Consider the following 26472-nt stretch of genomic DNA (forward strand, 5'->3'; position numbering starts at 1 on the left):
GGATATGTTTCTTGAAGCATGCAAAGCAGATTAGTTTTCCAAATCGAAAACATAAAGTGACTTCATCAGTTGAGTTTATTTTCATGTTCTTCATTAAGTATGTAACTAAACTCATTTGAGCCAGTTTACTAATGAATTAGCCTATTTTCTGTGGATTCCTTGTTAGATTTTTTTTTAAATATTTTTTCAGGGAACAGAAAAGCCTTGAAATTTATTTGAAATATGACTTGGAAGTGGAATCAAAAGTTAAACTAATTTTCAGAAAAAATGATATGAATTTGTTTTACACTTGACTTTTAAGATAATTGTTTTAAATTATCATTGCCCAGATAGGACTAGTTTACCTAAAGCACCTTTACTGTGGCTAGTAATAACCTTTGTGTTCAGGAGTGTGGCCTGTTCTGCTTGGTACAAAATATATGTAATACCACACTTGGCTACATTTTTATAATTCTTTAGGCTCTAGTTTGTATTTGTATGTTTTATTTAAATACTGGAGTGTTTCATGAGTAGAAGAAAAGTAAACATGAAACACTTTCCACAGAGATTCAGTGACACATGGCTTAAGTTGCTAGTGTTTATAATTGCCTCTGGGATATTGTACTCTTCCATTATTTTCAGTGCTTTGGGAACTTGTAACTTATCGGAAAATTGAATGTTTCCTACTTTATACCGTGTGATGAGTTGGGTTGCTAATATGCCCATTTTAGAAATGAGGAAAATGATGACAAATTGTCATTTACCCAAGGTCACACTGCTAGTAAAGGAGACTGAACTTGAGCCCAGGCCTGTCTTAATTCTAAAACTAGTGTTTAAGAGCTTTGCCTTTATAACCTGGCCTAGGTTCCATAACTTACCATTGCCAATGAAGAGCTGTGTAACTTTGTAGTCAAATTTATCCTTACCTGTGAAGAGAGAAACAATTTCTGTCAGCAAAGAAGGAATGGGAAGTATTTCAGCATAACTGAGTTAGCAGCAAGGGCCTGTCTTGGCCTTTTCACTGTTGTAACAAATGCCTGAGAGAAACAGTTTGAAAGACAGAGTTTCAGAGGTGTCAGTCTAGAGCTTTGAGCTTGAAGAGGCAGGCTTTTGGGGCGGTAGGAGCCTGTGGGGGAGACATAGCCTACCTTTTGGTATCCAGGAAGCAGAGAGAGGGAACTGGGAAGATGGCTCGATTGGTAAAGTGCTGAGTGTGAATCCTTAGCTCTCACATTTAAAACACAGACAAAACAACACCCAGGAACAGAGGCACGTGCCTAAAATCCCAACACGGGGGGTGTGCAGACCAGTTAATCCCTGGAGTTTACTGCCCAGCCAGTCTTGCTGACGTGAGCCCCAGGTTCAGCAAGAGACCTTATATCAGAAAATAAGATGGGAGCTTAAGAAGGCACGAAAGAAAACACCATCATTGACCTCTGGACTCCCCACATGTGTGCATATGTTCTCTCTCTCTCTCTCTCTCTCTCTCTCTCTCTCTCTCTCTCTATCTATCTATCTCTCTCTCTATCTCTCTCTCTCTCTCACTGAGAGAGTCAAACTGTGCTGCCTCCTACTGGTAAAACAGGAGTACAAGCCTGGAATGACACAGTTTCTGGAGTAGTTACTCTCAGACCTTGTTGGGGTGTGTGGTGAGGTGTTTGTATTGTCTGTAGTCTCCACAGTTAAGAATGTCCATATTAACATCCACAGCATTGGAAGCTATGAGAATGAATTCACCAAAGCCTGTATTGATGAGCTTGCAAATCGTTAAAATTAGTAAAACTTAGGTCGGGCGATGGTGGCCCACGCCTTTAATCCCAGCACTCGGGAGACAGAGGCAGGCGGATCTCTGTGAGTTCTAGGTCAGGCTGGACCGACAGCCTCCAAAACAATACAGAGAAACCCTGTCTCAAAAAACCAAAAAAAAAAAAATTAGTAAAACTTTTGAACTCACTTGGAGATGATTTGAGGAAATGATTTGTAACAGTACAGGATGGCCTGTCTGTACTAGGACATTCATTTGCTAAAATATTACTTGAATGGTAAGATGGGATTTCAAGACTGACATTTGGAGGAATTCCTGTGTTGCTGGCAGGAGCTGAAAGCGGCTGAAACAAAGCACTAAATACTAAGATTACAGGGAAATAGGAACATGGACAAGGATGAAAGGCATCCTGGAAAAGCAAAATTATTGATCCTTAAATTTTGGATTGTTTGCTGGGCAATTGTGGCGCACGCTTTTAATCCCAACATTCTGGAGCCAGAGGTAGGCAAATCTCTGTGAGTTTGAGGTCATCCTGGTCTACAGAGCTACACAGAAACCCTGTATCAAGAAATCAAAAGTAAATAAGTGTTTTTAGATTGTTTTAGGTTTGGTAGAAGAGGGATTTGTTGATACAAAGGGAAAGGTAGATATGAACCTGACTGTTAGGAGAGTTGTGAAGGCTTTCCTCATCACCTAGAGCTTTCCTCACCACTTAGAGCAGGCAGCCAGGAGCCCTGCATATTTGCAGAGCATTTTGTGCTCCCATAGTTATGACACCACTTTATGAGAGCATTGCACATATCCCTCTCCTGCTTTACCACTGGGCTTCTAGAAAGTAGGAAGTATCCGTGTTTTATCTTTGGAAACCCAGTACCTCCCTCAGACAGTGAGGGAAAGAAAGAAAGGAGGAGGGGCTTAAAGGTTTGGTTTTGAGAGTCTAGGAAGCTGGCTCCGTGAGTTAAGAATGCCTGATGCACAGCTGGCTCCGTGAGTTGGAATCCCAGCATCTACGTGGAAAAAGCTAGGAAACGGGTACTTGTAGCCACAGCACAGGTGGCTGGCTGGAGACAGGAGGATCTCTGGGACTTACTAACCAGCCAACCTAGCCAGAAATACAGTGACCTCCAGGCTCAGTGAGAGACCCCTCTCTCAAAAGAATAAAGCAGGGAGTGGTAAGGCCACAATACCTGACATCCCCCTCTGACTTTACACATGCATGCATAGGTGCTCCTGGGCACACATACACCCCAAATAATAATTTTTCAGTTTCTACATGAAATATCGCAGGCTATTTCTGAATAACCTACATTGAATACCTATCATTGTAGGTATATATTATATATGTGTGTGACATATATATAATATGCAATATATGTAAATAGAGACAGAGAATCTTTTCTAAGGCAAGCTAATAATTGAAGAATGCTGGGAAACAAGGTTTAATGAGGAGTTAGACATGGAAATGTGAGCTCTATAGGGCAGAGTCAATGCTGGTATCAAGTAGTGATCATCTTAGTCACTTTGCCACGTGGACTTAAGTCCATAAGGACCAGTAGTAGGTTATGGAGCTGATTAATGAATACAAACTTCTAGAAGGGAGATGTCTAGGGCCACACCTCAAAAATAAAAGTCTGTGGACTGTGGAGATGGCTCAGCGGTTAAGAGCCCTTGTTGCTCTTCCAGAGGATCTAGGTTTGATCCCCAGCACTCACATCCCAGCTGCCTGTAGTGCTAGTTCAAGGGTATCCAGTGCCCTCTTCTGGCCTCCGTAAACACCTGCATACACAAGGCCAGCGTGCACAGATTAAACAAAAATAACTGTAAAGGCAAAATAACTCACATCACTTTGTGCAGTTGTTTGAGTTATGTTACCCCACTTGATTCTCCACCAGATCAGACTTTTAGGGCGGAGTATCTTTACCACCAGATTAGTTTTGGGGGTTTTGGGGAGAATTGGGTTGGATTTTATTTTAGTTGTTTTTTGTTTGTTGTTGTTGTTGTTGTTGTTTTTGAGTTTCAGGCCTTGCCTGGCCTGAAACTGTTGTATGGAGCATCTAGCTGAGGCTGACCTCCAACTCACAGAGATCTGCCTGCCTCTACTTTCCCAGTGCTGGGATTAAAGGCCTGTACCACTGTGCCTGGCTCCACCCAATTTGACAGGAAAGAGAGGGGGTAGGGTTGAAGGTTGGGGGAGGGAAGACTTCCACAGAAAATAAAGGTCATTCGCTTTCCATTCCTTGTATTTCGAGTGCCTTTGCCTGTTTTCTCCTTCCTACTGAATATCTGGCATGTTCTGGCTACAAGGCTGCCTGAAATTGTAAAAGCTGATACTTATTGTCTGTGCTAGGAGCATGCTTTAGTGCAACAAGTCTAACTTTGAGATTCACCCTATTTCTGAGTCAGGCATGGTGTCACATGCATTTAATCCCAGCACTCAGGAGGCAGAGGCAGGTGGATCTCTATGAGTTCAGGGCCAGCCTGGTCTACAGAGTGAGTTCCAGGACAGCCAGTGCCACATAGTGAGTGTTGTAATTTAACAAAAGCAGGGCGAAAGAGAAAGACACCATGTGACAGGATTGAAGCAGAGGGGCTTTTATTAGGGAAAGGAATCATAAAAGGGGGAAGGGAGACCAGCCTCCAGAGACAGGAGCAGCAGAAGAGAGGAGAGAGTAAAGGGAGAGAGAGGGAGGGAGAGGGGAGAGAAGGATGGGAGGTGGACAGGGCCTTTTAAAACATAGTGACCATGCATAGGTGGTGCTCTTAGTGGCTGCAGCTGAGGGTGTATCCTGTCAGAACCCTAAGGACAGGCCAGTACAGATGCCTGAGTACTAACATTGTGAGACTCTCTCTTAAAAAAAAAAGGGAAAGAAAGAAAAAGAAATTCTCCCTATGTTTATAATTGAACTAAAGCCACTAATTTTCTAATGTGCATGGCTTCTAAGTGTCAGAACTGAAACCTGAGCTTCAGACTTCAGTGATCTGCACCAAAGTCTACAAAATAGCATTCTAGGAGAGGTGCATCCTGGCCCCTCTGTGGCTTTCATTCTATTAGTCTATGAATTACTATAAAATATTTATTTTGCTTTTAATCATTTTTCTTTCTTCAAAATAGTAGGTGGGACAGCATGAGATATTGTGCTTTTTTTTAACAGCTATTCTGACCACACAAACCATTCTTTGCTGTCTTTTCTACAGTAAATGGTGTTTTACTTTGGCGATGGGCTCAGCATCAGAAAACCTAGCACTGCACAGTGTGGCACCAGACTAGGGATGCCGTAGCCCAGTGACTTGAACACTGTGATGCTGCTCTGCTCTGCTCGGTGTGCCCCGGGGAGAATAGTTGCTTATTTATCTGTGGAAGCTCTGTCCAGAGGCAGAATGTGAACACCTGAGTGAATGATCATTACCATAATCAGTTTGAGGGATATATAGTGAGACCCTGTCTCAAAGCAAAGCACCTAAGTACCAGTCCAGCCTCACTCTGTGACCTGAGTGCTGGTCTTAAAGACGTGCGCCACCATGCTCGCCACATCCTCCATTTTCATTGGACAATAGTTTTAAACTTTGTTTTTTCTAGTTACCTACAGTAATGTTTCACATTACAGTCCAGTACATAATGAATATGTGAAACCATAGGTTTGTGGTGCTCTTCTTACTACAACTGATACAGTCTCATGTTTTGTATTTTAATTCTTAGCCAGGCAGTGGTGGCACACATCTATAAACTCAGCACTTGGGGGACAGAGGCAGATGGACCTCTTGAGTTCTAGGCCAGTCCAAGATCACTTAGGGCTGCATTGTGAGACCCTGTCTCTAAAAAAAAAAATCATCTGGAATAGCACTACAGTAGAGGGCTAGTTTCTGTAACTATTCAGGGTTGACTTGACTCTGTCTCCCCTTTCCCCCTTACGCCCTTCAGGGTTTCTTTCCTCCTCCACCAGAGCAGAACTAAAATTTTCACTTTACACATATAAAATCATAATGTTTTCTTCTCTTTAGTGTCACCATGATTACTGAGCTGGGAACTAAACTTAGGGACCCCAGGTGCTAGAGAAACCCTCTGCCACTGAGCTATAGTCCCAGCCCCAACTTTATTATTATTTTTTTAATTTAGGTGAGATTAGCCTCTATGTGTCTCAAACTCAAACTGCTTTTAAGAGTGTCATGTACAACTTTATTTTCCTTTCATGTTATATCATAGTAAAAAGTTTCTCACTCTGTACAAAGTATACTAATAGTATAAATACCAGCCTAACACTTTGGAATTAAAACTGTCTATTTGCTGTACCATTCACAAATGGATAAGTAGAAATCATGGGAACATTATGCAGATCTTTATAATCTCCCTCATTCTGTCACTTGCTATTTTGTGACCCTTTATCTCTGTTCTCACTCTTAGTATCTCAACTGTCTTTCTGGATGATTGTGATGAGAGCCCAATTAATACTCCTGAACTCCGCTAATGTATTCTGAACTAGAAATCAGTCTGCCACCGACTGTTGAGAGGGCCTCATTTACTGATGTGATTAGATGAAAAGAGGTTTAGGCTTTTGCCACAAAACCAGTAGATCTCAGAACAAACAGCAACCCAGAGTGGTGTAACTCTGATCTCCAGAGCCTTAGCTTAGGTGACAGGATTCACTTAGGCACAGTAACAAACACAGAGAAAGGAAGAACCACAAAATATACTCAAGCTGCCTTGTTTTTTGTTTGTTTGTTTGGTTGGTTGGTTTTTGAGTTTTGGTTTTGGTTTTGGTTTCTCCACATGGATTTCTCCACATTGCCCTGGCTGTCCTGGAACTCACTCTGTGGCCAGGCTGGCCTTGAACTCTGCCTCTGCTTCTATCTCTGCCTCCCAAGTGCCAAGATTAAAGCACTTGGCAAGTCGTGTTTTTAACTAGGAACAGGATATACATACACATGATGGAGAGTAGAAGCTAAACACTCTCTTACATTGGTGTAATCCTTTCAAGTTTTCCCAATGCCTGGTTTGTTTTGTCCTTCTTGAGCGACACAGCTAGGATGGTGGGCAGGCAGCTCTCTCTAACAGTGGCAGCACACTTGTGAGTGAGTGGCCCAGTGAGAACCCAGGACAGAGGTGCTGGTCTCTGAACACCAGGGCAGTCACTCTCTGTTCTGGAGAACCCATTGGCTTAACCAACCACAGAAGCAAATGTTGCACAGTGCTTTCATGATTGAGTAGTTCTGCTGGAGTCTAGTACAGTGTTTGAGTTTTGTTTGCTTTATATAGTAAAGAAGTTGCCGTGCTGGACCCTGGAATGCTGAAACTGGAGATCTGTCCTTCCTTGTCAGCAGGTAAAATTTGATACTTGAAGACTATTTGGTACCGTAATATCTGTGTCTCTATTTAGGCCTACTCAGTGAATTCATTAGAATGGAAACTGTTTAACATCTGCAAACAAATGTCACACAGTTTGCCATTTTAACTGATAAGTTGGCAAATCATATTTTGAGATAGTTTCCATTTTAATTATTCAGTGTTAGCATTCTCTGCAAAAGATAGGTAGTTGACCTCTGGAGTCTTCCATGCTTACTTTGAAACTGAAATATGTGTTTTAACTATATCATATCCTAAATTTGTCATTAAAATTATAACTAATAGCTAATCATAATTTTAGATGCCTGAGTCACAGCAATGTAGAAGTTAACTTATATTTGACTTTTGAGTGTTTTTAGGGCCCGTAAGATGGCTTAGTAGATAAAGGTACTTACTGCCAAACCGAGCCTTGCACGTTGTCCTCTGATGGATTTCCACAGGTGAATCATTAGTGTGTGCACACAGAGGAAAGCATACATACGTGCTGGGCCTGGTGGTGCGCATTTTAATCTCAACTCTCAGGAGGCAGAGACAGGTGGATCTTCATGAGTTTGAGGCCAGCCTGCTCTTCATAGTGAGTTCAGGACAGCCAGGGTTACGTAGAGAGAGCCTGTTTCAAAAACAACTAAATGTCAGTCAGGGTAGAGTTTGTTTATTTATGTGTGACAGCGTCTCACTCTATAGGCTGGACTGGAACTCTGCCTGCTTCTGCCTCCAAGGGCTAAGATTAAAGGCACACACCAGCAAAAATATTTTTAAATGGCTGAAACATAAGGAAGATACTTAAATATCACATTGTCAATCATTTTTACACCATATAGTGCAGTTATTTTGGTAATCAGTAGGGGGTTACATGATTTGCTGACATTCTAACTTGGTATTTGCCCTGTTAGAACTTGGGTGCTTCTGAATTCGGGGTTGTATGGAGGGGTCTTTGGTTGTTTGGTTTAAAGTTTGTGTGGTTGGGTGTTGTTTCTCTTCAACAGAGGAGTTGCAGTGTGATCCTAAAGGTGCAGCCATCTCCTTAGAAGTCACTGAGGAGACTGTTGTAAGTGAAAACCTGGAAGACCTCAGTGAACAAGCAAGAGCGTCAGACTCGGGTGCACAGGTACCAAAGAAGCTTTTGTGTTTGCCTGTGTTTTGGTCTTAGGTAGTACTGATGCAGAAATCCATCTCAACAGTGCTGTGAGGAGACACACAAATCCTTTTACTCAGTAGGACTGCCACATCACTCTGGCCAGGGGACTGACTGGTCTCTTAGTGCTCTATGTAAGCACAATTCAAACAGAAATTCCTGAGAGAAGTAGAATGTGCTGTGTAATTACATGAGCTTCTTCATATCCTAAAGTTGCCGTTAACTCACGTAAGACTCTTAAAATAAAATGATACATACTCTCTTGCCTCAGTATTAAATTTTATCTGATCTTCCCTGAAACTTCTGAATGTACCTATGGGCCATGAATGTCAGCACCAGTTACGTATTCACAGATGTAGAAGGCACAGGAATTGTAAGTAAGACTAAATTGATCTTGGAATTTGCTACTTACATGTGATATTAGAAAAATCTTTGATATCAGACTCTTTAATTAAATTTTCTGCCTAAGTCTGGGGGTGAAGCTCCGTGGTAAAGTGTTAGTCTAGGATTCGCAAGGCCTAAGCTCATCCTCAGAACTGAAAAACAAAACAGTTCTGCCTGTTAATGTCGGTGATTCTCTGACCTTTTCACAATGTAGTTGATTCCTAAGCAACTATTTTGTACTCTTTCTCCTTAAACCTTGAACTGCTCTTCACTCATCTGCACAGCTAACAACTTTGTTTCTTTCTTCACCAAGAAACTGAAGGAAATGGAAAAGAACATTGTAAGCTCCCACCAGTACATTAGACCACCCGCCTGCACCCTGCCCCCTCCAGAGCCCCAGCTTCTCCTGACACACTGGTGCTCCCTCGAGGTGTAGCTCCCCTTCCTCCACTGTTGGGTCTCCTCATCTCTCATCTTTAATAGAACAAAGCCTGTGACAGTCGCCACCCCTCTGATCTGTGATTCTGCTGCCCTCATTAGAATTGCCTTCGTAACCTGTCCAATGATACCTCACTGTCTGATGAATCTGGTGGTACGGCTATGTCTTCACCTTCCCTCCCCCACCTTCTCTGCAGCCTTTGTTCACGAGGTTTCCAGAATAAATGTGCTTGCCTGGTTTACACCGCCTTTGTCTGCCACCTCTCAGTTTGGTGGTTTTTTGTTTGTTTGGTTGGTTGGTTGGTTTTTGTTTTCCTCAGTCTCCCTGACCTCTGCACATTAGAATGATCTTCCGCCTAGATTCGCTGTCTCGCATGGTTCCATCCAAGCTTACTCCATACGCATACATGCTGACTCCTTCATGTTTCCCTTATTAGCTCAGATGCCTCTGGCTGCAGACCTTTCTCTCATCGGATGCTCACTGGGTGTTTAAAACTTAACACAGCTTAAAAACAAAAACTTCTCAGTTATACATCCCCTCCCCCCACACCACAAACCAGCTCCCATCATAGCCTCTACCTGTGTTAATGGTGACACCATCTTTCTCAGTTACTCAGTCTCAAAATCTTAGCTTTATTAACTTTTATCCTCCATGTACAGGCTGTGTGGTGTGGAGATTCACATGATGTCTAGAAACGTCTGTTTTTACCTCCCTGTCCACACTCTGCGGGTCCATATTATATGCTTACAGGTGATTACAGTAGCCTCCTGACTGACCTGTTTCTAACCTTGCCCTCTTATAAGGTATTCTCAGTACAACAGAGGTTTCCTTGTGTCATTATTTCTTCTGCCTTAGACTCTGCGAAGCTTCTGATGTTATCCATAGCCAACCCCACAGTCTTGGTGACGTCCCACAGTCTTGCTCGCTTTACGTCTGCCCTGAGATCCTCTTACTGCATCACTCTGGTCTCGCCTGCAGCTCCTTTTGAGTTGTCTCTGACTACTCATGAGCTTGATGTGTTCTTCTCCAAGGCCCTAGCCATGCAGTTGTAGCTGCCTGGAGTGTTCTTCCCCTACAAGATGGTGTGGCCAATGTTCCTGTTTACTTCAGGTTTTGTCATATTGATGTTCTCAGGGGAATTTTTGCTTCTTCATATCCTCAGTGTTACTTCTGTTCCATACCCCACCTTCTTGTAGCTATCTTAATCTAGAATATACTACAGGTAGAGTATCCCTATTTAAAATTCTTAAATTCAGAAGTATTTCTGATGTCAGAGTTTCTATATAATAATTTGGGGTGGGTTTTGTTTTGAAATAGTATCTTACTTAGTAGTCCAGCTCATCTCAAACTGGGCAGTCTTATTAGCCCCTAAGATTACACCACCATGCACAGCCTTAGAATGTTGTATAATAAGAAATCCAAACTCTGAAATGTTCCCAAAATATTGGAGCATTTTGGCACTCACAAAGTTTCAAATCTCAGAGTGTCTTAGATTTTCAGACTATGTATGCCCACCTAAATACATGTTTTTACTTTGTTTGCCTTTGTCCCCTCCTGCTAGAATAAAACCCCATAAAGACAAGAATTTTTGTCCATTTTTGTGTAATGCTCAAAAGTCTAGTGTGGAGAGCGGTGGCCTATAACTGCTGAGTGAATATGAGTACTGGAAATGCTCTAGAAACAGAAGAAAATGTTCATGAAGTACTTGCTTAACAGTTGGACACACAACACATGTTACCAGTTAATAGTGCTGGCCAGTCACTGTTAAACACCAAGCAGGGATTGTCATAGATTGTCCGTATGATGTTATGAGGTGTTCAGGGCTCCCCAAGAATACCACAAGGCCTCACGGAGGTCAGTAAAGCTGTTACAGCCATGGTTGCACTGACGGCAGTGAAAGACAAAGTCAGAGAGGGAAGAGGCTCCCAGGGCGGAGTCCACAGCACACTCCTCTTAGAAACTGTGTGGTATGGCACAAGGATATTGCTAGCCAGAGATGCTCACCTTAGCTCTAATAAGAATCAGTCACAAAGGCTGAGCTGTTGTTAATCCTTCAGACTCTAGACCTACCAAAGGTCAAATTAATATCAGTCACTAAAATAAATCATACTATTAGCATGCACTACCTGGCATGGTCCCAGAATCCCAAATAAACAGACACAAGGCAAGACATTGAAGAGCTTAGAGGTTATTTGCCAGAATCAGGACAAGGTGCAGTCCTTTAGATGAAGTGCGTGGGTAACCTACCCTTGTTGAGTTAACCTTCAGTGTACATGAGGTTTGTACTGCAATTTCCTTTTACAAGTGAGGGGACTAAGTCAGGTGTCAATGATCTTTTCTGAGGCCACACTCGAAAGTTGCACAATGCTGCCAACAGGAAACTTTTTCCTTTAGTGAGCCCAGGTGGCACTATATGACTTTGTGGGCCATTGGATCACTGTCGCAGCCACTTAACTGCCACCATAACACAGAAGAAGTCACAGACATTATGAGTATTGCTGGGTTCACATAGAATTTCATCTAGAAAAAGGGGCAGCTGCAGGCTGTGGACCCCAGCTCCTCCTCTAACTCACTGAACTCTAGGCAAGTAAGCTGTTAACTGTCATGGTGATGTCAGAGAGCCCACACTTGGTTTCCCTGCTTCTCTTTTGCTTTTTTTGTTACCTGTTTAACCCTGATTTATGTTTGTCCCTTTCTTCTGCTTGCTTTGGATTTAATATGCTGTTTTATGGGGTTTTAAAGGTTCATTTATTTTTATTTAACTTTGTCCTGCATGTATATGATGTGTACTGAGGTTAGGAAAAGGCATCGGATCCCCAGGTAACAATGAAAGAAGTACAGATGAAATGTCAAAAAGGAAGGAGATGCTCAGGGCAGAGTTGCAGCCCTGGAGTTTCAGCTACCTGTGAGCTGCCACATGTGTGCTGGGCACTAAACCCAGGTTCTCTGCAAGAGCAACAAGTGCTCCTAACTACTGAGCCATCTCTCCAGCCCCTTTTATAATTTCTTTTATTTTTAAGATTTATTTGTTTGTTTGTTTATTTTGGATTTTTTTCTTCAAGACAGGGTTTCTCCGCGTAGCCCTAGCTGTTCTGGAGCTCACTCTGTAGACCAGGCTGGCCTCAAAGTCACTGGTTTGCCTGCCTCTGCCTCCTGAGTACTGGGATTTAAGGTGTGTGCCAATACTGCTGAAGCCATCAACTTGAAACATTATTTTGTATATGTACAGGCATTTTATTAATTTCCAGAGTTACAATTCTCAGACTGTCAATGTAGAAGTTACTATGATTTATACTTCCAGCAATATCGCTAAGAGTGCTGTTTTCTTCCCAAACTCATCAACTAATTAAATTTTTAAATTTGTCCATCTGATTTTTACAAATGATTTTGTTTTTGTTTTAATTTAAATTTCTTTTGAGTCGAGTTAAGCATTTTTCAACATTTTTAAAAAGCCACTATCATTTTTCTATGAGCTTCTGTTTGTGTTCTTTGCTGTTTTGCTGGAATTTCAGCCGTGTGTGTGTGTGTGTATGTGTGTGTGTGTGTGTGTCTGTCTGTCTGTTGGAGTCCTATAGACAAAGTCCTTATCTTTTCCTATACCATAAAATGTTTTCTCTGTTTTCCTCTGGTTAGTTTTAGAGTTCCTGATACAGCTACTTTCAAAAAATTTTGTATATCTATAAATCTTAAAGGAACCTGAAAGGCATTCTGGCTTACAATGAGTTGACATCATTCTTATTATCTATACATTTAACCAGCTGGTTCTACCATTGATTGAACAATTTTCTCAGAAATTTCAAATGCTATCTTGAACATATTGTTACAATTTTTTAAAGCTGGGCTGTGGCATGTGCCTTTAATCCCAGCACTTGGGAGGCAGAGACAGGCAGATCTCTGAGTTTGAGGACAGCCTGGTCTACAGAATAAATTCCAGGACAGCTAGAGCTAAAAGAGGAACCCTGTTTCAAAAGAAACAAGCAACAAAAACTTTCCTGTGTGCATGGTACGCGTGTTTTGCCTGCAAATATATCTGTGAACTATGTACATGCCTGGTGTCTGTGGAGAGCAGAAATGGGTGTTGGATTCGCTGGAACTGGAATTATACACAGATGGTTGTGTGCTGACCTGTGGGTGCTGGGAATCAAATCCAGGTCCTTTGGAAGAAGAGCATGTGCATTTAACTACAGCCCTGTCATTAATATCTTAAACATTATGTGTAGAATTAGACTCCTTTTCCCTGATTTTAATGTGTGCTCCCATAGTACACTGTCAGGAACCCTGCTCTGAAATGTACTAAGATATGTTATAAATGCATCAAACGCACATTTTCATCTGGGAACATGGCACATCTTTCCATTTGATGCTTTGCCTTGTTTTATAGTACTGAACAGAGGCCACACGCTTGCTTCACAGATGGTTTAATGCTGAGCCACACACTGCTGTTTTCCACTTGCTAATGTATTACATTTGTCTGGTGGTGTTTGTTTGTTTGTTTGTTTGTTTGTTTGTTTGGGACAGGGTCTCATTTAGCCTGACTGACCTCAAACTCAGTCAGTAGCTAGAATGGTCTTACACAGCTACCAATCCTCCTCCATCACTGGGAGAGTACAGGTGTGTGTCAGCATGTCCAGCAACAGAAGAAAACATTAAGTCATTGCTGAGCATTTTTAATTATGTAAAGAAAAACTGTCTTCAGGCCACCAAATAGTTAAATTATATCCCATGCTGTTCTAATAAACCTGGCAGGCCTTGTGGCTTAAATATATCACAGAAACACTCACGTCTACTTCCTTAACGACCATCTCTTCACAGTGCAGCAGTTCAGACAAGGCAGCTGTTGAAGAGGAGCAAGGGAACACTCAGGAGGTTTGCAAAAGGTCTGTAATACAGTTTTAAATCTGTTGTGTATCATTGGCTAATATCCCATCAACTGTGCACGTGGATATGGTTTAATTAGTGCATCAGTTGTTTCCAGATGTAATTTAAGTTACTTTAAAGCTGGTAGTAAAAAGGGGTTATTCTTATTCTTTGCATAGATGTGTGTGTGTTCGTATGTGTGTAGCTGCACATGTGTATGAGTTTGCATGCATGTGTGGACCAGAAATTGATCTTGGATATCTTCCTCAATACTTCTTTTTTTTAATTGACTTTTATTTTTATTCTTATTAAATTTACAAAAGCACATGGCTTACACAGCTAGATAGTTCTGCAAGACCTGTATTGGAAAAATAACATGGCATGGATTGGGCTGGAGATGCACCTGCAACCCTAGCACTGGAAAAAGAGACAGAAGGATCAGAAGTATAAGATCATTCTCTGCTACATAACAAGTTGAAAGTCAGCTGCTCTAGGGAAAAACAAAACAACAAAAATCACACACTGATGTGTATCTACTTCCCATTTTCAAAGGAAACTTTCATTTTTTTTCCATTGTAGCATGTCCATTGTTTTCAAATCTTTTTTTTTTTCCACTAATGCCAGTTTTCCCTTCTGTCCCCTCCCACCCCCTCACCTTCCCCTCATCCCACCTCACCCCTTTTGCTCCTTAGAGAGGGTAAGACCTCTCCTGGGGAGTCAATGAAAGCTGTCCTATCACCATGTTGAGGCAGGACCAAGGCCCGCCCCCCCTGTGTCTAGGCTGAGCAAGGTATCTCTCCATAGGAAATGGGTTCCAAAAAGCCAGTCCGTGCATTAGGGATAGATTTTGGTTCCACTGTCAGTGGCCCCACAAATTGCTGAAGCCACCCACTGCCTCCTGCATTCAGGGGGCCTAGTTTGGTCCTGTGTAGGTTCCCCAGCTGTTAGTCAAGAGTCAGTGAGCTCCTACTAGCTCAAGTCAGCTGCTTCTGTGGGTTTTCCCATCATGTTCTTGACCCCTTTGCTTGTATTGTCGATCTTCCCTCTCTCCCACTGGACTCTGGGAGCTCAACTGAGTGGTTAGTTATAAGTCTCTGTCAGTTACTGGATGAAGGTAGTCACTAATCTGATTACAGGAGAAGACAGTTCAGGCACCCTCTCCTCTATTTCTTAGAGCCTAGGCTGGGGTCATCCTCGTGGATTCCTGGGAATTTTCCCAGTGCCAGGTTTCTTGATAATCCCATAATGGCTCCCTCTGTCAAGATAATTCTTTCCTTGCTCTCCCTCTCTGCCCTTCCCCCAACTCAACCATCCTATTCCCTCATGTTCACCTCCCCACTCCTCTTCCTCCTCTCTTCCCTCCCATTCTCCCCCTCCTTCTCATGCTCCTGACTTACTCAGAAGATCTTGTTTATTTCCCCTTCCTATTCAATCCATGTACGTTTCTCTTAGGGTCTTCTTTATTACCTAGGTTCTCTGGAGTTGTAGACTGTAGTCTGGTTATCCTTTGTTTTATGCCTAATATCTACTTATGAGTGAGTCCATATTATTTGTCTTTCTGGGTCTGGATTACCTCACTAAGGATGACTTTTTCTAGTTCTGTCCATTTACCTGCAAATTTCAAGATGTCGTTGCTTTTTACCTTGGTGTAGTACTCCATTATATAAAATGTACCACATTTTCCTTATCCATTCTTCTGTTGAGGTGCATCTAGATTGTTTCCAGGTTCTGGCTATTACAAATAATGCTGCTGTGAACGTAGTTGAGCAAATGTCCTTGAGGTATGACTGTGCATCCTTTGGGTATATGTCCAAAAGTGGTATTGCAGGGTCTTGAGGTAGATTTATTTCTCACAATTTTCTGAGAAATTTCCAAAATACTTTACAAGTTTGCACTCCCACCAGCAGTGGAGGAGTGTTCCCCTTTCTCCACATCCTTTCCAACATAAGCTGATATCAGTGTTTTTCATCTTAGCCATTTTGACAGGTGTGAGGTGGTATCTCAGAGTCGTTTTGATTTGCATTTCCCTAATGTCTAAGGATGCTGAGCAGTTCCTTGAATGTCTTTCAACCATTTGAGTTTCTTCTGTTGAGAATTTTCTGTTTAGATATGTATCCCAGTTTTTAATTGTATTATTTGGTATTTTGGTATCTAGTTCTTCATATATTTTGGAGATCAGCCCTCTGTCAGATGTAGGATTGTTGAAGATCATTTCCCATTCTATAGGCTGCCGTTTTGTTTTGCTGACCATGTCCTTTGCCTTACAGAAGCTTCTCAGTTTCAGGAGGTCCTATTTAATAATTGTTGCTCTCAGTGTCTATGCTACTGGTGTTATATTTTGGAAGTGGTCTCCTGTAACAGTGAGTGCATTCAAGGCTACATCCCACTTTCTCTTCTATGAAGTTCAGTGTGCTTAGATTTATGTTGAGGTCTTTGATCCATTTGGACTTGAGTGATAGATATGGATCTATTTGCATTCTTCTACATGTCGACCTCCAGTTATGCCAGCACCATTTGCTCAAGATGCTTTCTTCTTTCCATTGTATAATTTTAGCTTCTTTGTCAAAAATCGGGTGTTCATTGTTGTGTGGGTTAATATCAGGGTCATTGATACGATTCCATGGGTCTACCTGTCTGTTTTCATACCAATACCAAGCTGTGTTCATTTCTGTAGTTCTACAATAGGACTTGAAGTCAGGGATGGTGATGCCCCAGATGATCCTTTGTTGTGCATCGTTGTTTCATCTATCCTGGGCTTTTTGTTTTTCCATATGAAGTTGAGTATTGCTCTTTCAAGGACTGTGAACCACACTACCCTTTATTCATTGCATTTGTTACTATGACAAAATGTCTGTCAGAAGCAACCTGAGGTGAAAAGGATTTGCTTTGGCTCATGGTCGGGGTAGAGAAAGCATGGCACAGTTCATGGCAAATAGATGAGAGCAGGAACTCGTCACATCCCAGTGGATCAGAAAGCAGAAAGCTCAGGGTATGTAGCCCTCAAGGCCCCATAGCATAGCCACTCATTTCTCCTCCTAGCCCCTCCCTCCTAAAGGTTTCATGGGTTCATCAGCTGGGAACCAAGTGTTCAAACACATGAGCCCATGGAGAACATTCCACATTCAACCCATAATATAACATTCCTATCCCTGCCTCAACCATTTAACAAGTACTAGTTTTATATTTAGAAAACCGGGCCCTGGGCTAACAAGATGGCCCAGCAGGTAAAAGTACTTGCTACACAAGTCTGACAACCTGAATTTAGTGTCCAAAATCTACATAAAGATAGAAGGAGAGACCCAACTTCACAAGTTATCCTCTGACTGCCACCCACTCGCTACAACATATGCACCCCTCCCAAAAACATCATCATCATAAATTATTAAGTAAAATAAAATTAAACAGGAGCCCCCATTAGAAATATTGCAAAATCATTATATATAGCATACAGTACATGGCGTATACATAAGTAGGTCATAGCTCTGCTTACTTGATTCTCATTGCTCTAATATTTTATAAACAAGCTGACATTCTGATTCAGTTTTTCCTTCATTCAGCAAAGAGTCTAAAGACGCAGAGGCTGTGGTTAATGAATGTCAGTTAGCAATCCTGGGCCCCAGGCCTCTCTGCTCATCGGTGCTTCCTTTGAATCTAAGTGGTCATCAGGAAGAGGGAGTGCCAGTGCCCTGGATAAATGGTAATACTTGCTTTCTTATTAAGATCTCATCAGCTTTAAGTCATTACCACTGAAATAAAAATATCTGTATTTATGTGACAGTGGTATTGTGTGAAAAACCTAAAATATTCGTTTTCTATTTAATTGTACTTGCATATGTTTAGGATTTGTGTTATTTTTCATAATTCACAATTCTCTAACTATCTAAACAAAATGAGCTCTGTTGAAGAATGAGGTTAGAAGCTTAAGTAACTTTGTATAGAACACATCTCACCCTTCTGAACTTTCCCAGTGCTCCCTCCATCCTCCTTGTATTGTAGGCCATTGCAGCAAGCCCACAGCAGTTGTGTTTTATTTCAAAGCCTTCTAACTCCCATAATATAAATTGCTATATAGTTATAGGCAGCATACCTTCAGCCTGTTCCAGATTATATCCAGATGCTACAGAGGTAAAATATAAACAATTGAAATAAAAACATGTGTGCTGGGGGGATGGCTCATTGGGTAAATGCTTGCCTCACAAACACAGGGACCTGATAGCCAGATATGGTGGCACCTGCCTTTAATTCTAGCACTTAGGAGGCAGAGGCAGATGAATCTCTGTGACCTGGTCTAGCCTGATCCAGCTTTGTCTACATAGCAAGTTCCAAAATAGCCAGAACTACATAATAAAGACATCCTGTCTCAAAAAACAAAAACAAGCAAGCAAACAAACAAATATAAGGACCTGAATTCAGATTCCTAATACCCATGTAGAAGTTGGTGGTGAACATCTATAAACCCAACACTAGGGTAGAGGAGCAGGGTGGATCCCAGGTGCTCACTGGCTATCTAGTTTTATTGCAACAATGAACTTCAGGTTCAGTGAGAGACCCTGTCTCGAAAACAGTAGGGGTGGGGGGCTGGAGAAGTGGCTCAGCAGTTAAGAATACTTGTTGCTCGTGCAGAAGACCCAGGTTGAATTCCCAGCATCTGCATGGTGATTCACAACCATCTGTATCTTCAGTTCCTGAGGCCCTGAAGCCCTCTTCTGACTTTCTCAGATATCAGACACACAAGTGACACACATACAGACTTCTAGGCAAACATTCATATGCATAAGATAAAATTTAAAAAAAAAACTAAACCATGAGGTAGAATCTGGGCATAGTAGTTCCAGCACCCCAGAAGGAGAGAACTCTGAGTCTGAGGTCAGCCTGGTCTATAGAGTGAGTTCCAGGCCAGCCAGGGATAGATAGTAAAATGGTGGCTCAAAAATCAGCAACAAAGAAAAGCGTGGTAGAGGCTGGTAAAAGAAGATACCTGGTGTTAACCCCAGCTACCTCGAACACACAGAGGCAAGCACACTTACTTGCACACACATGCTACATAGACGTCTTTAGAAAAGAAGATTTTTAAATGTCCAGTTCTTGTTAAGAAACACCATTAGGCCTAGAGAGATGGCTCCACATCTAAGATCACTTGCTGTTCTTTGAGAGGACCTGAGCTCAGTTCCCAGCACCCATGACAAGCAGCATACAACCGTCTGTAAGTCCAGCTCCAGAGGATCCAACATCTCTGGCCTCTGCAAGCACTGCACTCATATGCACATGCAGACATACACACACACTGCACACAATTAAAAATAACAAAACTAGATTTTTAGAAGACAGCCTTTAAAGAGTCCAGTGTCTGCTGTCCTGATCAGCCCAGAGCACTTTAACCAAGTACCACAGACTGGGGGCCTAAGCAGAGACTTATTCTGATGATTCTGGAGTCCAGAATCAAGATTCCAGCAGGCTGATTGCTGAGGATCTTGTTTATGTCTCAAGGCCACCCTCTTACTGAGTTCACATGTCTTTCTCTGAGTGTGTAAAGAGAGTGCACTCTTTGGTGTCTATACTTATAGGGCCCCTGGTATCATTAAGGATTAGGGGGTTAGGCTATGAATCTATCAAAGACCCAGCCAAGTTCTTAATATGGATTTGTCAGTATCTTCCTAAAGAAAGGTTTGTGTGAGGTGTTTGACTGGACTAGGGCTCAGGACTACTTAAGTCTTTTAAGAAAGTTATCTGCAGACTATATTTAACTTCAGACTTTAAGTTCAGGTCTAGAAGTGTTTCAGGGAACCCAAGATGTGAGTCACTCAGTATTCCACAGTAGTATACATGGCAAGATGAGCCTAGATTGAATAAGAATGTACCATATCAGACCTCTGAGATGGCTCAGCCAGTAAAGGCACTTCCCACCATGCCTGACCACCTGAGTTGGATCCCTGGAACATGGTAGACAGAAAGAACTGATTTCTCCAAATATACACGTGCTGTGTGCCCAACTATGGATCTCTCTCTCTCTCTCTCTCTCTCTCTCTCTCTCTCTCTCTCTCTCTCTCTCTCTCTCTCTCTCTCTCTCTGTCTCTCTCTCTCTCTCTCACACACACACACACACATACACACACACTTAAATGTAGGCAACAGAAAGGTAAAGAGGAAGTTAGAGAAGTGACTCATGGTTAAAAATACTGGTTGTTCTCACAGAAGACCTGGGTTTGATTCCCAGTGCCCACACATCAGTTCATAACTGTCTTCAACTCCATTCCCATGGGATCCAGTGCTGTCTTAGTCAGTGTTCTGTTGCTGTAAAGAGACAACCCTTAGAAAAGAAAGCATTTAATTGAGGGCTTACTTAATTAGTCCACTATCATCATGAGCATAGTGGTGCACAGGCAGCCATGGTGCTGGAGAAGTAACTGAGAGCCCTGCATCCTGATCTGCAGAAACCTCAGACAGAGCCCACCCTCAGTGACACATTTCCTCCAACAGGGCCATACCTCCTAGTCCTCAAAGAGTGCCAATCCTTGATGACTGAGCATTCGAATATATGAGCCAGGACTGCGGGCTGTTCCTATTCAAAGCACCATAAACACCCTCTTTTGACCTCCAAGGGCAGCAGACATTGCAGATGATGTTACATGTAAAACACCTAGACATGTAGAATAAATAAAATTATTTTTAATTTTCAAAGAATAAAGAGTATGCCAGGGTGAGACTAAAGCAGACAGGAGTGACTGCCCCTGTTCAGAAGAAACCAATGTTTGTGTGTTATTCATGCACTCACTTGTCATGCTCTTCCACTTCTAGATTTCAGACTTCCAGGAAGACCTTCTGTTCTACAGCTGCAGAATCCTGAAACTTGTGAAATATTTAAAAGAGAAAAAAATATGGGCGTAAGTCCCCTTCTGAAAAATAATAATCTTGTAATTGATAACCCATACTTAGAGAAACACAAGCAGAAGGACCCAGCCCTTTTAAACAGCGGCAGACACACAGGCTTTGTTTGGGTGGGGTGAGGCAGGAATAAGAAAGCAGCAGAGGATAAGGGCTGACTCAGAGGATGCTGACCAGTGACAGGCTTGAGCCTTTGAAACTGAAGGCTGGGAGGAGGCGGGACCGTCAACTGCCAGAGATGCCTGCTGTATAAAATTCAGCTGTATCATTTCTCTTATTAATCAGAAGAACCAAGGCGTTTTGTTTCTAATAAATGCATCTGAAATGCAGAGCGTTCTATGGTATGAGCAGTTTTTTTGTGAAAGAGGAGGCGAGGGCATGAAAGAGAGGAGCCCTGTGTAAGCTTTTAAAGACGGACGGCTGGGCAGGGAGTCCACAGGGTGTCTCTGTGATTTCCAGTCAGTTTTGCTGTGAGCCTGAAATTGTCCTAAAAGCAAATTTTTAAAATGTGAAGCAAGCCAGGCATGGTGGTGCATGACTTTAATCCTGAAATTCTGGAGGCAGAGGCCTACACAGTGAGACCCTGTCGTAAGAAACAAAAGTCAGAATCTTTTATACAACAAATTGAGAAAAGTCACAGGTAAATCATTCTGAACTAGTTTTTATGTTAAAGCATTGGAATACTTAGATGTGTCTTCACTTGACTATGTTTTATGATTAACATGGAAAAGTTTTTTTCTTCTAGGTGTTCCAGAAGTCCTTAGGGTTGGTGATACCACATAGATACTGCAAATTTCATTTTAATACGTTGCGTGGCTGTGAAAGAGCACCGTGCAAGTTTGTGCATGTGCCTGAGCAAGGGGATGAAAAGGTAAAGCCCTGTCCGAGGCGGAGACGGTCACGACGTGTATTTTGTCTTGATTGTCATCATGCTCTGATAGCACAGATAAGCTTTGCCTGGGTTTATGCTTTATGTAAATTATATGTGTAAGTCTATACAGACTTGCTGTGTTTCTCAAACTGATCTCAAATCCCTGCTGCCTCAAGTGCATACCATAGCACCTGGCTTGCCGACTTGGGCTTAGTATTTTTGACATCTAGTTGTTAATGTTTCTTTCTCCTTACTGTGTAATTGTTAATATTCCATTCTACAAGTTTATCAAAATCAACTTTATTGGTGAACATTAAGGCTGATGGACATTTACATTGTTTCTCTGTTTGGATAATACAACAGTAATACTCTTGGCATTCTTTTCATGTCTCCTGGTGAACATGTGCTTATAGGCCATAGGGACTGCATATATTCAGCACTAGTATGTATAGTAGATACTGTGGAACAAGTTCTGAACTGGCTATTCTAGATCACACTCACAGCAATGTCAGGGAGTTTTGGTTGCACTTCACACTTACCTTCTCTTGGTGTTATTGCAATCATGATGGCCATTCACCAGCCATGGTGATACACACCTAAAATTCCAGAACTTGGGTGGTGGAGGCAGAAGAATCAGTCTAGTATACATTTCAAGCCTGTGACTTAACTTGGACATCAATTTTATTCTAAGCATATAAAGATGATTTAATGTTTTATGACTTTTATAGATCTGCATAGATGTGTTTAAGAAATACATAAGCCTCGATGAGCAACGTTTGCTACAGAGAGCAGGTATGCAGTAACTGAATGATAACTACGAGTTCCTGTGAGTGGCTTCACACGTGTGCTGCTGTGTCATCAGGTGTTAAACGTGCTTGCTGTGAAAGCCTGGCAACCTGCGTTTGCTCCCGTGTCCTGCCCAAATGGAGACGGATAGACAAACCCACAAAGCTGCCCTCTGCCTTGCACACGGACACCCCACATGTGCATCGTGCACACACATACACAGTCATTTTTAACTAAGAAAAACTTAAATTTATTTTCAAACTAAGCATGAAAACTGAATGTCTTGCCTAAGATTGGCTCTGTTGGCCTTACAAGTTATTAAAAATAAAAAAGTGTGTCCACCTAACAATGTAACCCCCTTAGGTGCTAATGTTTTTTGACTTAGAAATTTCATTTACATATGTAAAGGTGAAAGTGTCTTGCTCATCAGCCATTAGCTCTCCATGCAGGGTTACTGTAGACCCCGAATCTTTCGTCTTCACCCTTCTTTTCCACATTTCCCTCCATTGCCAGGGCAGCGATCCTGTCAAGATCTGTGCAGCTCTGCCCACACGCCAGCCCATGCTGGGCCTCACTGCTGCTGGCCCCATGCAGTCTGTCCAGGGTGCCCTTCCATCATTCCTCTTCCCAGGGCAGAAGGCTAGGTAGTCTTCAAGGCCCAGTCCTCACGAGAGGACTGACTCCTCTGTTAGCCCTTGTCTGAGTTCACAGCATCTCCTCACAGCGCTGGATCATGAGCCCCGAGAGGATAAGAACCAAGTTTTCATACATGTGTTTCCTGACACAATCCCTGAAGCCACACAGCATGATAATGACAGAGCATTACAGTTCCACACTCATCAGCATCAGTCTCATTCCCCTGAAAACATCCAGGGCATTCATGTCTAGTAAGGACGCTGGTACTTGTGATCCAGGGACTGTGACAGCCAAGAAGTTAGACAGGGTTCAATGTAGGTGAGTCTCCAAGTTTCAAAAACCATTTCAAAGCCTGTGAAAAGAGAAGGACATGGGTCCCCAGATGTCAGACTGTAACAGGTGATAACTGCCTGTAACTCCAGCTCCTGCCTCCTCAAGTACATCATTCATATGCACAAACCCACACACAGACATGCATGTACACATAAATAAAAATAAAATGGGATGGGCAATGGGAGCATACACCTTTAATCCCAGAACCGGGGAGGCAGAGGCAGACGGGTCTCTGTGAGTTTGAGGCCAACCTGAGCTACAGAGCGAGTTCTAGAACAGCCAAGTGTTATATAGACAAACCCTGCTACATTATATTTTTAGACCTACCAACTTTAACTTTAACACTAACTTTTCAGTTTTGCTGAACTTTTTTGTTATCTAGTGACTTTCCCAAGCAATATTGGATTATTCAGATAATAATGAGTATTTGTGGTGAAATAACATAAAACTAAAACCAGAAGTGATTTTTGCTAAGGTACTTTTAACTAAAACATATAGATTTGGACTAGGAAATTTTGGAATGGGAAAAATAAGGTGATCTGAATTAATTTTAGTAAAATTAATGTGGAAAAAGTGAAAAATGGTTAAGTATTATACATAAAATACATTAGGGAATTGGATGGACAAAACTACTTTTTTTATTTAAAAAGATTTATTTGTCATTTTACATATACCAACCCCAGTTCCCCTTCCCCTCCTCCCTCCCCACCTCACCTCCCTCCCTCCTCTTCCCTTCCCACCCCCCATGGACTCCTCATAGCGGGTAAGGCCTTCCATGGGGAGTCAGCAAAGTCTGGCATAACAAGCTGAGGCAGGACCAAACCCCTGCCCCCTGTATCAAGGCTGAGCAAGGCCTCCCACCGTAGGAAACGGGCTCCAAAAAGCCAGTTCACGCCCTTGGGATAGGTCCTGGTGTCACTGCCAGTCATCACCCCCCCCCAACAGATCAAGTCACATAGCTGTCGCCCTCATTCAGGGGTCTAGTTCTGTCCCACACAGGTCCCCAGCTGTCAGTCCACAGTCCATGAGCTCCCACTAGCTCGGGTCAGCTGTCTCCGTGGTTCTCCCATCATGGTCTTGACCCCTGTTGTTCATATGACTCCTCCTCCCCAGCTCAGTGTTTGACTGTCGGTCACTGCATCTGCTTGGATGCAAAACTGATTTCCTAAAGAAAATTGACAATTTCTTAGTCCACAATAATAAACTGAAATAAAAACCATTCCAGGTCAAAATGTTGATGACGTTAAAGCCATAAGAATGAGTAATAAGAAAGTAGTCCTCACCCGTCACCAAGTTCCTGTGTGTCTCCAGGCCATGTGCAAGCCTCAGAGCCCTGCAGGAGTGAGGCTCTGGGGGCCATGCTGGCCTTGACACTGCAGGCTGAGCATGCTTGCTTGGCTTCTGATGTCACTGCCATCTTGACTTTTCATCAATTATTTCTGACCTTTCTGGTCCCTTTCAGGGATGATTTGTATAGTATCTTTGCAGGAGACCCCTCTCCTTTCAGCAGTGTGTCTGTCTGAAGAGCAGCAAGTGACTAACTTCTCCTCCCTTTCAGCGCACATATTTCTGGAGTACTACAGCAAGTTTCCACCAGGGGTGCACTTCAGTTCACAAGTGCTGAATGACCTTCTGCTCGCTTTGCTCAAGCACTGCTTGTTGAGAGAAGTCTTTCGGGTAGTGAAGCTGAGCATAATGGCGAAAATGCTGGTGAGTAGCTGAGATGCCTGCACCGCCTCCACCAGCAAGTCTCATCTGTGTGTGTGTTACGTCAGCACGCAGACCTCTGCCTGTCACATGTCCCCAGAGAACAAACACGTTTTTCAGTATCAGTTAATTTGAGAAATTTAAGGTACACCAAAAGACATGACAGTGAGTGCTGCTTTGTCTGTTTCTTTTATCCAGCCTGCCCTGAAAATATTGCTAAAAATATTTGAGTATGTGGCAGCTATGAAGTTAAGGAATGCTGTGCCTGCTTTAATTGAGATTTTTTGCAAGGTATGATTTTAATCTTTTACTTTCTGAGAGGGAATATCAAAAAGACTGTTTCTACATAATTATCTTTTATTCATGTTCTACTTGATAAAGAATTCATGTTTTCTTTTTATCTAGTTCAGAAGCATACTCTAGTGATGGACTTCCCCTTAAACAAATATTCTAAGTGTTCAAATTGGCATGTACTCTCTCAAATGCAAGCATGAGGACCTGAGCTCAGATCCCCAGAATGTACCTTAAAGAGCTGGGTGGGAGGCAAAAACAGGAGAACAGCCCAGAAGCCAGTGGGGCAGCTAGCCTGGGGTACACAGATAACAAAAAAAATACCCCGTCTTAAACAAGGTGGGAGACAAATTGTACAGTCAGAAGTTGCCTGCTGACTCCATGTGGCCATGACAAGTGTGCACGCACAGCCACACATACTTCATACACACTCACCACACATTCTACACACAAAATAAGTAATAAAATATAAACACTCAGTGTTCAAATAATTTCTCAGCAGGAGACTATAACCACAGTAGAGTCTTAGGAAGTATTATTCGTACAACTTCTGCTGAGTCAGTCTCCCAGTCCTGGGGAGCACCCCATGGCTACTCACAGGGCCTTTCGCAGGAGCCCCATAACCTCAAGCCTTCCAGCTCTCAGGATAATAGCTTAGTTCATCAGCTCTCCCACCAGAAACATTAGTTGCTTCCCTCAGCACTCCCCATTCAGGCTGAGGTAATGAAAAGGACAGGAAATGAGGCATGTCAGAACTAAATTATATGACTGTGTGTGGACAGTCAGTTACCTAGGCTGTTAATTTATTAAGTTAAGACCAGTTCTTCCATGGCAAGGGCCAGGGGTGACATTCTGGACAGTCTCCTCAGAATTTACCATCAGGGATGAGGCATCAGTGCCACAGCTACACTGGAACAGACAGAGAAAAGTGACACCACAAAATAATCTTGGAGAATGGGAAGAAAAATCAATTGTTATATTCAAAATACCATTCCCATGTTTGTTTTAAATTCTTAAGGCATCTTTCTGTGGTTCTCAAACACTTGAAGAAATTATACTTCAAACTTTA

General features: G+C 42.3%; 1 protein-coding gene across 2 annotated transcripts in view; it reads left to right on the forward strand.

Moving 5' to 3' along the window:
- The window catches only part of Topaz1 (testis and ovary specific PAZ domain containing 1), a 47629-nt gene that overhangs the window by 3553 nt on the left and 17604 nt on the right, over nt 1-26472 (forward strand). For both annotated transcript variants that reach the window (XM_021234258.2, XM_040739758.1), the window contains exons 3-11: nt 6996-7060; nt 8069-8190; nt 13853-13917; nt 17455-17594; nt 20693-20778; nt 21525-21650; nt 22379-22442; nt 24964-25115; nt 25311-25403. In XM_021234258.2, the coding sequence (XP_021089917.1) occupies nt 6996-7060; nt 8069-8190; nt 13853-13917; nt 17455-17594; nt 20693-20778; nt 21525-21650; nt 22379-22442; nt 24964-25115; nt 25311-25403 (913 nt within the window). The remainder of the gene's footprint in view (nt 1-6995; nt 7061-8068; nt 8191-13852; nt 13918-17454; nt 17595-20692; nt 20779-21524; nt 21651-22378; nt 22443-24963; nt 25116-25310; nt 25404-26472) is intronic.

Source organism: Mesocricetus auratus, unplaced genomic scaffold, assembly GCF_017639785.1.
Source record: "Mesocricetus auratus isolate SY011 unplaced genomic scaffold, BCM_Maur_2.0 Super-Scaffold_100691, whole genome shotgun sequence".
In the NCBI taxonomy this organism is placed as follows: Eukaryota; Metazoa; Chordata; class Mammalia; order Rodentia; family Cricetidae; genus Mesocricetus; species Mesocricetus auratus.